At 36.6% G+C, this 14,046-nt stretch overlaps 1 protein-coding gene across 1 annotated transcript; it reads right to left on the reverse strand.

Annotated features, from left to right (window-relative positions):
* Positions 1-479: 479 nt before the first annotated feature.
* Positions 480-10,448, reverse strand: nts (neurotensin). The gene is made up of 5 exons (XM_088339340.1): positions 10,174-10,448; positions 9,875-10,087; positions 8,352-8,404; positions 5,731-6,030; positions 480-784 (listed from the first exon to the last, which is right to left on the reverse strand). The coding sequence occupies exons 1-5, from the start codon at positions 10,262-10,264 to the stop codon at positions 650-652; spliced, it is 792 nt and encodes a 263-aa protein (XP_088195466.1). The 5' UTR covers positions 10,265-10,448; the 3' UTR covers positions 480-649.
* Between the last annotated feature and the right edge of the window lie 3,598 nt (positions 10,449-14,046).

Below are 14,046 nucleotides of genomic sequence, written 5' to 3' on the forward strand. Positions count from 1 at the left end.
TACTGGTAATTAGCAGTGTTTTTTTTTCCTGGCGTTTCTTAAAAAACTGATCTAATAACGTCTGCTTTTATTTAATGATCAGGGCGGTCGAAGATGTACGACCATATTCTTTTGCGAGATCACCCGAGCGCTTTCCCTTTTCATACCTTTCTATTATCTCTTTTCTGATGACCAGAAAAATTATCTTCCTCTTCTTTTGCCCTTGTTCAATTTTCTGCATCTCTTTCTATTCTGAAGGATAGCTTTGCGTAGCGGTACCCTACAGTAGACTTTTTACAGAGAGGGAAGAGCATGCCGGGATTCATGCATTTCCAGGTGGAACTCTGGGAGTGGTTCATCGCAGTGCTAACTGTACTATATTTTTGACTTTGTAACCTGAAACTTTTGTATACAGATATTTTTGTAAGTAGAGGTAGCACTGTACTACATTTTTCGGGACCAGAACCGAAGAAATCCTGAACAATAACGTAAACTCCAAATCCTTTTTGTACCGTGATCTTTAATGACGTACACAAACAAACCCCCCCCCCAAAAAATGTCAGTAAAGAAATATGGCCTCTCCTTCGAGGTGATGAACTGTAGCGCAGGAGAAAATTCCAAAATGGTCGCAGCATACAAGGTCGGTGTGCGGCGTTGTGGGAGTGGTCACTCAGTACGTTTGACTCCGTTTCAGGATGTATGGCCTCCGAGACTTTGCCGAGTGGGGGGCTTGCCTCTTCAGGATGTAAGGCGACTTGCGTTTCAGGGTTGCGTCGCCCACCTTCTCTCTGGAGTCCAGGGGTAGCTGTCAGGAACAAGGAAGTAAGTCGGTCGGTCATTTCTATGCCGTGTGTCATCTTGGTTTCATGTTTCGTTCGGTGGAGAATTAGTTTGTGGCCGAATATATTCTCTGTTATTGGAGTAAGTCACTCGTTCATTTTTATGCCGTGTCACCTAGGTTTCATGTTTTGCTCCGTTAGAATTAGTTTGTGTCCAAATATATTCTGTGTTGTTGGAGCAAGTCACTCGTTCATTTTTATGTGGTGTGTTGTCTTGGTTTCATGTTTTGTTCCGTTAGATTTAGTTTGTACAACAGCTTATTCTCTGTTGTTGGAGTAAGTCATTCATTCATTTTTTATGCCGTGTGTTATCTTGGTTTCATGTTTTTTTCAGTAAGAATTAGTTTGTGTCCAAATATATTCTGTGTTGTTGGAGTAACTCACTCGTTTATTTTTATGCCGTGTGTCATGCAGCCCTTTGAGACTCTTTGTGATTAAGGGCTATAGAAATAAAAATGACTTGACTTGTCATCTTGGTTTCATGTTTTTTCCGTTAGAATTAGTTTGTGTCCAAATATATTCTGTGTTTTTGGAGCAAGTCACTTGTTCATTTTTAAGCCGTGTGTCATCTTGGTTTCATGTTTTGTTCAGTTAGAATTAGTTTGTGCCACAGCTTATTCTTTGTTGTTGGAGTAAGTCACTCGTTCATCTTTATGCCGTGTGTCACCTTGGTCTCATGTTTTGTTCAGTTAGAATTAGTTTTTTGTCCAAATATATTCTGTGTTGTTGGAGCAAGTCACTCGTTCACTTTTATTTTGCCTGTCATGCTCTGTACTTTTTTATTATTGGGTATGTTAAGGTCTTGCAATTGTGTTGTAGTTCTTTCATCACTTGGATTGCAATAATGTTACTGTTCTATCAGCACTTTGGTAAATGGCCTGCGTCATCTTCGTTCCATGTTTTGTTCAGTTAGATTTAGTCAGTGTCTCAACATATTTTCTTTTGTTGAAGTAAGTCACTCATTTATTTGTATTGTATGTGTCGTGTTCTTTACTTTTGGCTTTAGGTATGTTAATGTCTTGCAATTCTGTTTTTGTTCTTTCATCACTTGGGTACATTTCCTGCGTCATCTTTGTGTCATGTTTTGTACAGGTAGATGTTGTTTGTGTCCCAATATATTCCTTGTTGTTGGAGTAAGTCACGCATTCATTTTTATGTCGTGTGTCATGTTCTATACTCTTGGTATGTTAAGGTCTTGTAATTATTTTATTATTCTATCACCTTTTGGGTAAATGTCCTGCGTCATCTTCATTTCACGTTTTGTTAAGTTAGATTTAAGTAGTGTCCAAAAATATTCTCTTCGGTTTAAGTAAGTCGCTCATTCATTTTGTGTGTGACATGTTCTCTACTTTTGGCTTTGGGTATGTTAAGGTCTTGCAATTATGTTATTGTTCTATCATACTTGGGTAAATGTCCTGCCTCATCTTTGTTTCATGTTTTGTTCAGTTAGTTTTAGTTAGTGTCCCAACATATTCTTTGTTGTTGGAGTAAGTCACTCATTCATTTGTATGTTGTGTGTCATGTTCCGTACTTTTGGTATTGGCTATGTTAAGGTATTTGAATTATGTTATTGTTCTATCATCACATGGGTAAATGTTCTGCACCATTTTCGTTTTCATTGTTGTCTTTTATTTCATGTATTTGTGTTCTGTTAAAATCTTCCAATCTATCCCGCATGCTCTCCCGTTCATGTTTTCTAATTTATCTTGCACCCCCTTTTTCATGTTTTGTTCCGCTATAGTTTGTGTCCCAAAATACCCCGCATTGTCTTATTTTCGTGTTTTGTTTAGTTAGAGCTATCACAATGCTGTGAAAAAAGTCTTTGCCCCCTTCCTGATCTCTGTGTTTTTGCATGTTTATCACTCAAAAAGGTTTTAGATCCTCAAACAAATTTGGCCTCCTTTGGCAGGGATAATAGAAATCGAACGTTAACGATCCTTGGCAATGAGTCTTTCACAAAGATGTGGAGGAATTTTGGCCCACTCTTCTTTGCAAAATTGTTTCAAACCTACCATATTGAAGGGTGCTCTAGCATGAACTGCCCGTTTAACGTCACACCACAACATTTGAAATTGTTGGTATTGAGGGTTTCAGAATAATGAGGAGAAATTTTGGCCCACTCTTCTTTGCAAAATTGTTTAAAATCTGCCGTAATTGAGATTGCTCTAGCATGAACTGCCCATTTGACGTCACACCACAACGTTTACAATAGTTGGTAATGAGTCTTTCACAATGCTGTAGAATAATTTTGGCCCACTCTTTTTTGCAAAATGGTTTCAAATCTACCATATTGAAGGGTGCTCTAACATAAACTGCCCGTTTGACGTCACGCCACAACATTTAAAATAGTTGGTATTGAGTGTTTCAGAATAATGAGGAGGAATTTTAGCCCACTCTTCTTTGCAAAATTGTTTAAAATCTGCCGTAATTGAGGTTGCTCTAGCATGAACTGCCCATTTGACATCACACTAAAACGTATACAACAGTTGCTAATCAATAAGTCTTTCACAATGCTGTAGAATAATTTTGGCCCATTGTTCTTTGCAAAATGTTTCAAATCTGCCAAATTGCTAAGTTTTCTAGCATGAACTGCCTGTTTGACCTTACACCACAGCATCTCAATTGGATGTAAATCCGGACTTTGACTTGGCCACTCCAGCACCTTCATTTGAAGGTTTTTTTTTGAGCCATTCAGAGGTGGATTTGCTAGTTGTTGTATTGCTGCATGATCCAAGAGCGCTAGAGTTTGAGGGCATGAACTGATGGCTGGACGATCTCCCTCAGGATCTTCTGGTAGACACCAGAATTCATTCTTCTGTCAACCTCAGCTAGTTGTCCTGGTCCTGAGGCATCAAACAAACCCCAGACCATCACACTACCACCACCATGCTTTACAGTTAGCATCATGTTCTTTTTGAATTCAGGAAGGAGACAAAAACATTTTACGGAACTGTAGGTGTCATAAAATTTTCTGAATTGTCCTAACTTCTTGTTTTTGTCTAGTTGGAGTTTGTCAGGGTTCTACCATATCCTGTGTTCTCCATCTTTCAGGTTTTTCAGTTAGTGTAAGTTAGAATTCCAACACTATCTTCTCCTTTCATATTTTGGTCTGTCAGAATAAGTTAGTGTTCCAACACATCCTGCATGGTCTTTCTTTCTCATTATTGTTCAGTTTCTGTTAGTTAGTGTTCCAACCTATCCTGCATAGTCTTTCTTGAAGGTTTTGGTTCAGGTAAACCAGTTAGTGCCCAAATATATTTGTGTTGTCTTCTTTCCGGTTGTGTTCAGTTTGAGCTGGTTAGTGTTACGACATATCCTGCTCTCTCCGTTTTTCATGTTTTGTTCAGGTAGAGTTAAAGCAAAGTAATATTTGTCTACTAGACGGCACTGTTGTCTAGTGCGAACAAAAACCAGTGTCACAGAAAGCAGCAAGACGGCAGACAAACATGGTGGCGACCTTACGTATGGCTTCCACAATTTGAAAGAAATACAAATTTCTCAACGTATGATTTTTTATTGTTTTTATAAAAATTGGTATGATGGATCATGTATTTTTGCTTGATATTAAAATGAATACTTTCTTCCTTTTCTTTACTGGATGAAAGTTTTTTTTTGTACCACTGGAAGGCACTAGAGATTACACACTGTCCCTTTAATGTCACAAAATATAATTCTTTCTACTCTTTCATGTTTTGTTCAGTTAGAGCTAGTTAGTGTCCTAACATACACCGCATTGTTGTTCATGTTTTGTTCAGGTAACTTTTCGTTGTCTCTCTTTCTTGTTTTTGTTCTGTTGGAGTGAGTGTTCTTTATTTTTATTTTTGTTCAGTTTGGGTTAGTTAGTGTTCCAACATATCCGATGTTGTCTTCCTCTCATGTTTTGTTCTGTTAGAAGTAGTTAGTGTGCCTGCATTATATTTCATGGTCTTGTCGTGGCACACTCGTTACCTCCACTGTCAGAATGTTTTTTATGTAGTCCTCCTTTAAGGTTTTGTTCTGTTAAACCTAGTTTGTATTCCAACATAAACTGCATTATTTTCTTTTTTATTTTGTTCATGCACCTCTGCATAGTCTTCCTTTCTTTTTCTTCAGTTGGAGTTAGTATTCCAAAATATCCCGCGTTGTCTTCCTTTCATGTTTATGTTCTGTTAGAGCTAGTTAATGTGCCTGCATTATATGTCATGGTCTTGTCAGGACACACACATTGCTCCCTCCACTTTCAGAATGTTACTTGCGTCGTCCTTCTTTCAAGTTTTGTTCTGTTAAACCTAGTTAGTATTCCAACATATACTGCTTTGACGTCATTTCATGTTTTGCTCAGGTACATCTGCGTGGTCTTGTTTTTGCACAGTTGGAGTTAGTGTTCCAACAAATCCTGCATTTCCTTTTATGTTTTTACTCTGTTAGAGCAGGTCAGAGTTGGAAAACTATGAAGATTTTCTTTACATGTTTGAGTATGTTTTCTGCATCTTCTACCTTTCACAATTTGTTTAGAGTTTGTTCATTTCCCAAAATATTCTGCGTTCTTTATTTGTATTTTTATTCAGTTTGGGTCCGTTAGCGCTCCAACCTATCCCATGTTGTCTTATTTTAATGTTTTTCTTCTGTTAAAGCTTGTTAGTGTGCCTGCATTATATGTCATGGTCTTGTCGTGGCACACGCGTTGCTCTCCTGCACTTTTAGAATGTTCTTGCGGTTTCATTCTTTCAAGTTGTGTTATGTTAAACCTAGTCAAACCTAGCCAGGATTCCAACATAGACCCCATTGTCGTTTTTTAATGTTTTGTTCAGGTAACTCTGCGTCTACCCTTCTATTTTTCTCCAGTTAGGGTTAGTGTTCCAACAATTTTTTACTTTCATGTTTTGTTTTCTCAGTGCTCGTAGGTGTGTGAATAAACAGTGCGTGTCCTCACCCTGCCGTGGCGACCGCGTAGAATTGCTCTGCAGATGTTCCTCAGGCTGAAGAGTTCCTCCATCTTCTGGTTGCTCCACTCCCTCATCATCATCATCTGCTCTTGGCCCTCCTCCCTATCTTGCTCCTCTTGCTCCTCCTCCTCCTCTTCAGCATCCTCGCCGCTCCTCCTCCACCACGCCGCCTCCTCTTCCAGCTCTTCCGTCTCCTCCTCCCCGCGCCGCAGTCCCTCAGCCAGCCGGCACAGGTTGTCCAGTGATAGGCGCCAGTAGGGGGCGCTCCGGTGCTCGGCCGCTTTCAGCTATCGGAGGCAGGGGAAAACAAGAGGGATGTCAGAGGAAGGTGTGTTTATTGAATTGGATTGAATTGAAGTGTCTTTATCGTCTTTAATATCAATGTTCTGAAACATTGTATGCGACGAGATTAGAACTGGCACTCCGTTGTTAACATGTGATAAAGACTTAAAAAAGTAAAAATAAATAGGCAAACTATTTACAACGCAGTGCTTAAGAGAGTTATAAATTCTGGCCAGGGGCGTTACTGGGTGGGGAGTGCCAGGGACACACTCTTCCCACCCAAAACTGGATGTAGTGGTGAGAACAGTCTAGAGAAAAAAGAAAGAAAAAAAAAGACAAACCAAGGAAGAAAAAATAATGAAAAAAGTAAAAAAAAGAGTTAAAGAGGAACAAAGCAAGAAATAAGAAGTAAAAAATTGGGGGGAAACCAAACGAAAAAGAGAAAAAAGAAGAAACAAATCAGAAACAAATGAAGAGGGAAGGAAAAAGCAATAAAAGAGAAAGCTCGGAAAAACGAAACAAAAGAAGAAAAAGTAAAACATAAAAGGAAAAGAGCAGATAAAAAAAGGAAAAATATAACAAAGCAAGAAAAAAGTAAAAAACTTGGGAAAAAGAAAACAAAAGAGTAAAAGGGAAAAAATGAAAAAGAGAGAAAAAAGAAGAAAGAAAGCATGAGAAAAATAATTTAAAAAGGGATAAAAGAAAGACAAAATAATTCAAAAAAAAAAAAAAAATTAAAGGAAAAAATACATTAAAAAAACAGGGAATAAAAGAGGTTTTGTTCAGTATGTTACTAATGATAACATCATTTTCCACACAAAATCAATCAATAGGTTTTTGAAAAAAACATTATACTCCCAAATCCTGAAAACATTTCTTTTTACTCTGCCGAGAACTTTTAACTCATTTAAACTTTTTTATACAAAGCAACTCTCAAATAGAATCTGTGCACGATGCCACCAACTGTTTGTTAGAGATATTGACTTCTCAGCGCACCAACAAATAAACGACTAAATATATATAGAGTGAACTAAACATTTTAAAAAAGCGAAGTGTGAAACATAGCACTGAAAAACACTGAAAACAGGATATATGTTTTCACAGTTTTGTGCACACCTTTAGGGTGGTGTTGGCCCTGAGGGAGCAGCTGTTTAACATTAATGGATGTGAAACTGAGTAAATGGGGATTAGAAGTCAGCCTGCGTACTTATACAAATAATAAGTATAAATAATAATTGAGCTCATTTTAGGTATTATATTTTCTATTTTAAAATGTCTGTGTTGTTTTTCCTGTTTCATCTTATATGCATGATTGTGTATTTATATACAGTACATGTGTATATATATATATATATATATATATATATATATATATATATATATATATATATATATATATATATATATATATATATATATATATAGGTATTTGAACACCCTGCTATTTTTCTATTTCTCCCACCTAAAAATTATGGAAGGGTCTTTTCATTGTAGGTGCATGTTCACTGTGAGAGAGATAAACTAAAAAGAAAAATCCAGAAATCACAATGCATGACTTTTTAACAATAGATATAGTATCACGAATCCCCTAAGCACATATACAGTTTATACATATATATTTAAATATCTTTGTCCGTTTTACCTACTCATACACACAAGAAAACGCATAAAACATATGTTGCATTATTTTGTTTGAATTAAAATCTTTCTCAATTTTTTTTAATCGATTGATTTGTCAGGTTGCAAGCATTCGTTGATTGATATGTTAAGAAGAAGTGAAAAATTGAAATGAAAAATCCTAAAAATACAGTATAAAAGTCAAAATAATACTTATTAAATATTTTACTTGAAAATGTAAAATATTTCAAATAATTTTATTATGTTTTCGTGGGTATTACACTCCTGTTTTTGCATCGTGTCACTGCAAACAATTAGCCAAGTCGAGAAAAAAATCAAATTCAAATACAGAAAATATGCACAATCGTAAGAAAAAAATAATAGAAATGTGGTATGATTTTGATTGACTTTTAGAAGTTCATGTATTCTAATCTTTGGAGTATTTGGGAATCCATAGATGCCTTAGCAAGTGGTATAAAGAAAAAAATGTTTTTTCATATTTTGAATTCTTGGATTATTTTGTTTTTTTATTGAATATTGAAAAGATAATCTTTCAAAGATTTTACAACGTCACATCGATAAGATTTAAACATTAATGATGACGATACGGTAATGAATTCTATGTCTTGGGTGGCGAAACGGAAGGATAAAGGTGATGACAACCAGCAAAAATGCGCTAAAAATAACCACGGACAACGTATTTCCATACCCTGGAAGCCAACAAGGTGCTGAGGAGATGCTCTCCGAGTTCTTGCTCCATGTCTGAAAAGTGGAAGTGATGAAGAAGAAGAAAGAGAGACAAAAAATAAAAATATATGTCTTAGTTGTACAGGACATTGGACATAAATACAACATGGGTTTGAAAATGATAAAAACAATTGATTTAGTTTCAAGGAGAGGGGGGGGCATGTGTTTTCCATCATAAGCAGTAGAGGACAATTAATTTCATTGAACTCATCATCCCAAACAAATCAATTTCGACATTACTACGTCCATTAGGAGCACCAGAAAATTGGCCTGTCTAAAAAGATATTCCCCTTTTTTATTTTATAGCATCCATTTTGTCTTTGAATGATCATGCTTGGTTTTAGTGTTTTTCTGGTTGTTATGTTGCTACAAACAACATCAGTATTGGCAGAGGGCACTTATTATTTTAGGGAATTATAATTGTAGATTTATACTTCTAATGAAATAAAATCAATACATTATTTACATGAACAATCTTAAGATTTTTTTTCCCAATGCCTATTCGCAATATAGACGAATAAACCTGACGTTTTATATAACAGTGTTCTAATTGGCCTGAATTATTGTTAACCAATCAAATTTGCACATTTCGTTTTGTTTCCAACGACTGAATGATTAAATTGTTCTGAATAATAAATATGTTTTGAACATGTTTCATGTTGTGTGTGTGTAAACATGTATATAAAGATAGATAAAAAGAGAGAGATAAAGAGAGGTAGATAAAGAGAGAAAGATAGATAAAGAGAGATATAGAGATATAAAGAGATAGATAGATAAAGAGATAAATAGATAGATAAAGAGAGATAGATAAAGAGAGAGATAAAGAGATAAATAGATAGATAAAGAGAGATGGATGAAGAGAGAGAGAGAGAAAGATAGATACATATCTATCTGTCTATCTGTCTATCCGTCCATCCTTTCATCTATCTATCTATCTATCTATCTATCTATCTATCTATCTATCTATCTATCTATCTATCTATCTATCTATCTATCTATCTATCTATCTATCTATCTATCTATCTATCTATCTATCTATCTATCTATCTATCTATCTATATTTATTCATCTATCTCTCTCTCTCTCTCTCTCTCTCTCTCTCTCTCTCTCTCTCTCCATCTATCTATCTATCTATCTATCTATCTATCTATCTATCTATCTATCTATCTATCTATCTATCTATCTATCTATCTATCTATCTATCTATCTATCTATCTATCTATCTATCTATCTATCTATCTATCTATCTATCTATCTATCTATCTATCTGTCTATCTATCTATCTATCTCTCTCTCTCTCTATCCATCTATCTATCCATCTATCCACCTAAATATATACCGTAATTATTTGTAAAGAAGAGTCCGGGAAATAAATTGCACAAAACACTATTAAGTACAGTACACCTGTTGGAGTGCCAGTGTGTACAAGTACATGGAAGTATGTGAAAAAAGAGTCATTTTGAATCCAAAGCGAGCCTCGGTTACCTGCGCAGATCCCACTGCAGGTGAAACACAGCAGCAGCAGCACACAAGCCAAGTGAGCCTGCATCTCCACGGCGACAACACACAAACAATCAGAGTAAATAGAATTAAATTCGAGAATTTCAAATATTTCAAAATAAAAGGTGAAAAATCCAAAGGTGGCCTCGGTGAGTCCTTTAGTCCATAGAGCCGAACCCGCCGCTTGTACTGCTGCTGCTGAGGTGGAAGGATAGGGGGTCTCAGATATATACTAGATAAACTCCCTCCTCCTCCTTCCCCCCAGAATCCTCCCCTCCACTCACCCACCCTCGAATCTTCATGCAGATGGGTGTCATCGCACGTCATGCCCCCCGTCACCGACTTTTTGACGACAATCGTTTCAGGGTTCGGCATCGTAATGCGGTCTGACGAGCGCTGGCGGGGCGGAGGTGCCGGAACCGGGCGGATCGAGTCCCCACCTCAGTTGATGATTCATTCGCACCCAAGTTTATATTTGGCCGTTTTATGTAAGCCCTCCGAGGTCACGAGGGCCCCTGAGATTCTGACCCACTCGGTAAAAGCGTAAGTTTCTGCTGTCATGTATTTTATTGCATGTTCATACCGGGGGTCACTAACGTTGAGCCCACAGGCACCAGGTAGCAGGTATGAGAACACCTGAGCACGATGGTTAAACCCTAATTCCAATGATTAGCACCCGTGAGCATGGCAATTATGTTTTCGTTTGGATTTTAGTAAATATATTTATAGATATCCACGTTTGTTTGTCTGTCCGTCTACCCACAGGTAAGTTACCCTAGATGGGAAAAATATGATATCCTAACCCAGCATTCTTTCCCCCAGAAAGACATTTTACTCTCCCAGGCCAGAACAAGTTTGGTCACAATCTTTCACAAGCGATCAGGTTGGTCACTCTAGAGGTGAAAATGCGCCCAGAAGCACTTTCGGTTTGGTTGACTGAGAAGATTTTCCAGAAAGACATTCTTCTCTTCCAGACATAACAACATTTAATTTTCAAGTCATGTTTATTTGTATAGCGCTTAATCACAAAGAGTCTTAAAGGGCTGCAACACAATGTCTTGCAAACAGTTAGACGTGTAGACCTATACGTGAAATAATGCCCTAAAAATTCGACTCAGCACATTTTTTCCAGAAAGACATTCTACTCTCTCAAGCCAGAACAGGTTTGTTCAAGATCACAATCTTTCACAAGCAATAAGGTTGGTCACTCTGGAGGTGAAAATGCCCCTTAAACACTAACTCAGCACGTTTTGTTTAGTTGACTGAGCAGATTTGTCAGAAAGACAATCCCCTCTTCCAGGGTGTAACAACACTCAATTTCAACACAATGTCTTGCGGAAGTTACAGGTGTTGACCTTTAGGTGAAATAATGCCCTAGAAATTCAACCATGCATTTTTGGTTGTGCTGACAGGACATTTTTTTCCAGAAACACATTCTACTCTCCCAGGACTGAACAGGTCTGGTCAAAATCTTTCACAAGCAATAAGGTAGATCACTTTAGAGGTTAAAATGCTCCTAAAAACACTGACTCAGCACTTTTGGTTTGTTTGACTAAGCAGACTTTCCAGAAAGACATTCCCCCTTTTCCAGTGTGTAACAATTAATTTCGACTCAATGTCTTGCAGACAATTAGAAGTGTTGACTTGTTGATATGTTATATAATGCCATAGAAAGTCGATTTGGCACTTTTATTGTACTGACACGACATTTTTTCACGAGCAATCATGTAGATCACTTTAGAGGTGAAAATTCCCCTAAAAACACTGCACTTTTAGTTTGGTTGATTGAATAGATTTGCCAGAAAGACATTCCCCTCTTCCGGGGCGTAACAACATTCGATTTTGACAAAATGTCTTGCAGACAGAAGTGTTGACTTATATGTAAGCAAATGTATATGAAAGTCGATTTAGCACTTTTGGTTTTGCTGACTAGACAAATTTTTCTAGAAAGACGTTCTACTCTCCCAAGTCAGAACCATTTTAGTCAGGATCACACAAATAATCAGGTAGGTCACTCTAGAGGTTAAAATGCCCTTAAAAACTGACTGAGCACTTTCTGTTTGGTTGACTGAACAGATTTGCCAGAAAGACATTCCCCTCCTTCAGTGTGTAACAACATTCAATTTTGACAGTTCAAATATTTCACCTTTATGTAAAATAAAGGTCTCGACATTCTTCCCAAAAAAGACACTCCACTCTTCCAGGCCAGAAAAACATGAAATATTAACAGCAAATTTCACAGGCAGTCCAATAGGTTACTCTAGATGCACTTGCACTTGCCCCCAAAATATTTTTATTTTGCTAATTCAGTTGACATTCGTCTCTTCCAGACATAACAACATTTAATTGTATAGCGCTTAATCACAAAGAGTCTTAAAGGGCTGCAACACAATGTCTTGCAAACAGTTAGACGTGTGGACCTATACGTGAAATAATGCCCTAAAAATTCGACTCAGCACATTTTTTCCAGAAAGACATTCTACTCTCCCAGGCCAGAACAAGTTTGGCAAGAATCAAAATCTTATACATACATTTGACTGATTCAACTTAACCCTACTTCCCACTTATCTCTCTTCTTCTCTTTCTATTTTTTTTCTCTTCTTCTCTTTCCTTATTTTTGTTACTCTTAGTCTTTCTCTCTTTCCTTCTCTCTTTCTTTCTCTTTTTCTCTTTATTTTTTCTTATTCTGTCTTTTTCTTTTTCTCTCTCTTTATCTTCCTCTCTCTTTTTTACTCCCTCTCTCTTGTTTCTCCTTTTCTTTTTCTTTCTTTTTCTCTCTTTTTCTTTATTTTTCTCTTTTACTTTATTCTTTATTTCTCTCTTTATGGTCCTCTCTTTCTTTCTCTTTATTTTTCTCTCTTTCTCTTTCTTTCTTTTCTCTCTTTCTTACTTTTGTTCTTTCTTTATCCCCCCTCTCTGGTACTCCCTCGCTCACTTTCTTTTGTCCTTTATGCTCATTTATATCCCTCTTCTTTTCACTCTCTGACTTTCTCTTCCTTTGTCTCTCTGTATTTCTCTCTTTCGTCTTTCTTTTTTCTTTCTCACTCTTTCTTTACCTCTCTGTATTTTTTTCCTTCTTTTTTACTTGCAATAATCAACCTGGTAATAGGATAGTAACGGCATAGTAGGTGGTACAATACATGAGTTATCATTTTAGTAATATATATCAAACTGGATGCCCTTTGCACTAATACGTAGTAAAGAGTAGCCCTCAATTGAAAAAGTTCGGAGAACCCTGCTGTAAAACACAGTAATAACATAGTAATAACTTAGTAAAAACATGGTAACAACATAGTAATAACATAGTAATAACAAGATAAATGATTTTATACATCCATATTCCTCCACAACCCTCAAAGTTGGCCAAGCTGCAAAACGAATTCTAGTATCAATTATTTATTTCAATTGTATACGAATATATGTTTTAAAGGCCTAAGAACACACACCGGTTCTAAAAATAGCTCACCAGTGAAAGGTCATTGTGATTTCCTGATAATTTGATATCTTACTGATAAGTTTTAGTAGTTGACTGAGCCTTTTCCAACCCTACTTTTAATAACATGGTAATAAACATAATAATAACACAGTAATAACATAGGAACATAGTAACAACACAGTAGTAACATAGTAATAACATGGTAATGACATAATACCTTGGTCTAAGCAGTATGATTGAACTGAGTCTTTGTAAAGAAGTACATTTTAGCTAGTACCTAAATGTTTGACGCTCGAAATGTAAAACATCTACAAACTCAGGGGTCACGAACCTAATGCCCATGATCACCAGGTAGCTCCCCAAGAACCCCAGAGTAGCTCGTGGACCAATCCTGAAAACAGTTGCCCAGTGATGGGGCCTCGTGATTTTCTATGAATTTTGATTTCTAGCTCGTATGATGTTGACTTAGCCCATTTTAACATGACTCATGATTATCACAACCCGGTGATAACACAATAATAACATAGTAACAACATAGTAATAACATAGTAATAACATAGTAATAACATAGTAATAACATAGTAATAACAGGACAACTTGTCGTTTTCGAAATATATATCAAACCGGTAGCTCCTAAAAAAGTAGCTCTCATCTTTAAAATGTTAGGTGGCCGCTGTCATGTACGTTTCAACGCCCCTACCTTCCAAATCTGGGGCACTGA

The sequence above is a fragment of the Urocampus carinirostris genome, chromosome 7 (assembly GCF_059441175.1).
Source record: "Urocampus carinirostris isolate Australia breed hairy pipefish chromosome 7, RoL_Ucar_1.0, whole genome shotgun sequence".
Taxonomy (NCBI): Eukaryota; Metazoa; Chordata; class Actinopteri; order Syngnathiformes; family Syngnathidae; genus Urocampus; species Urocampus carinirostris.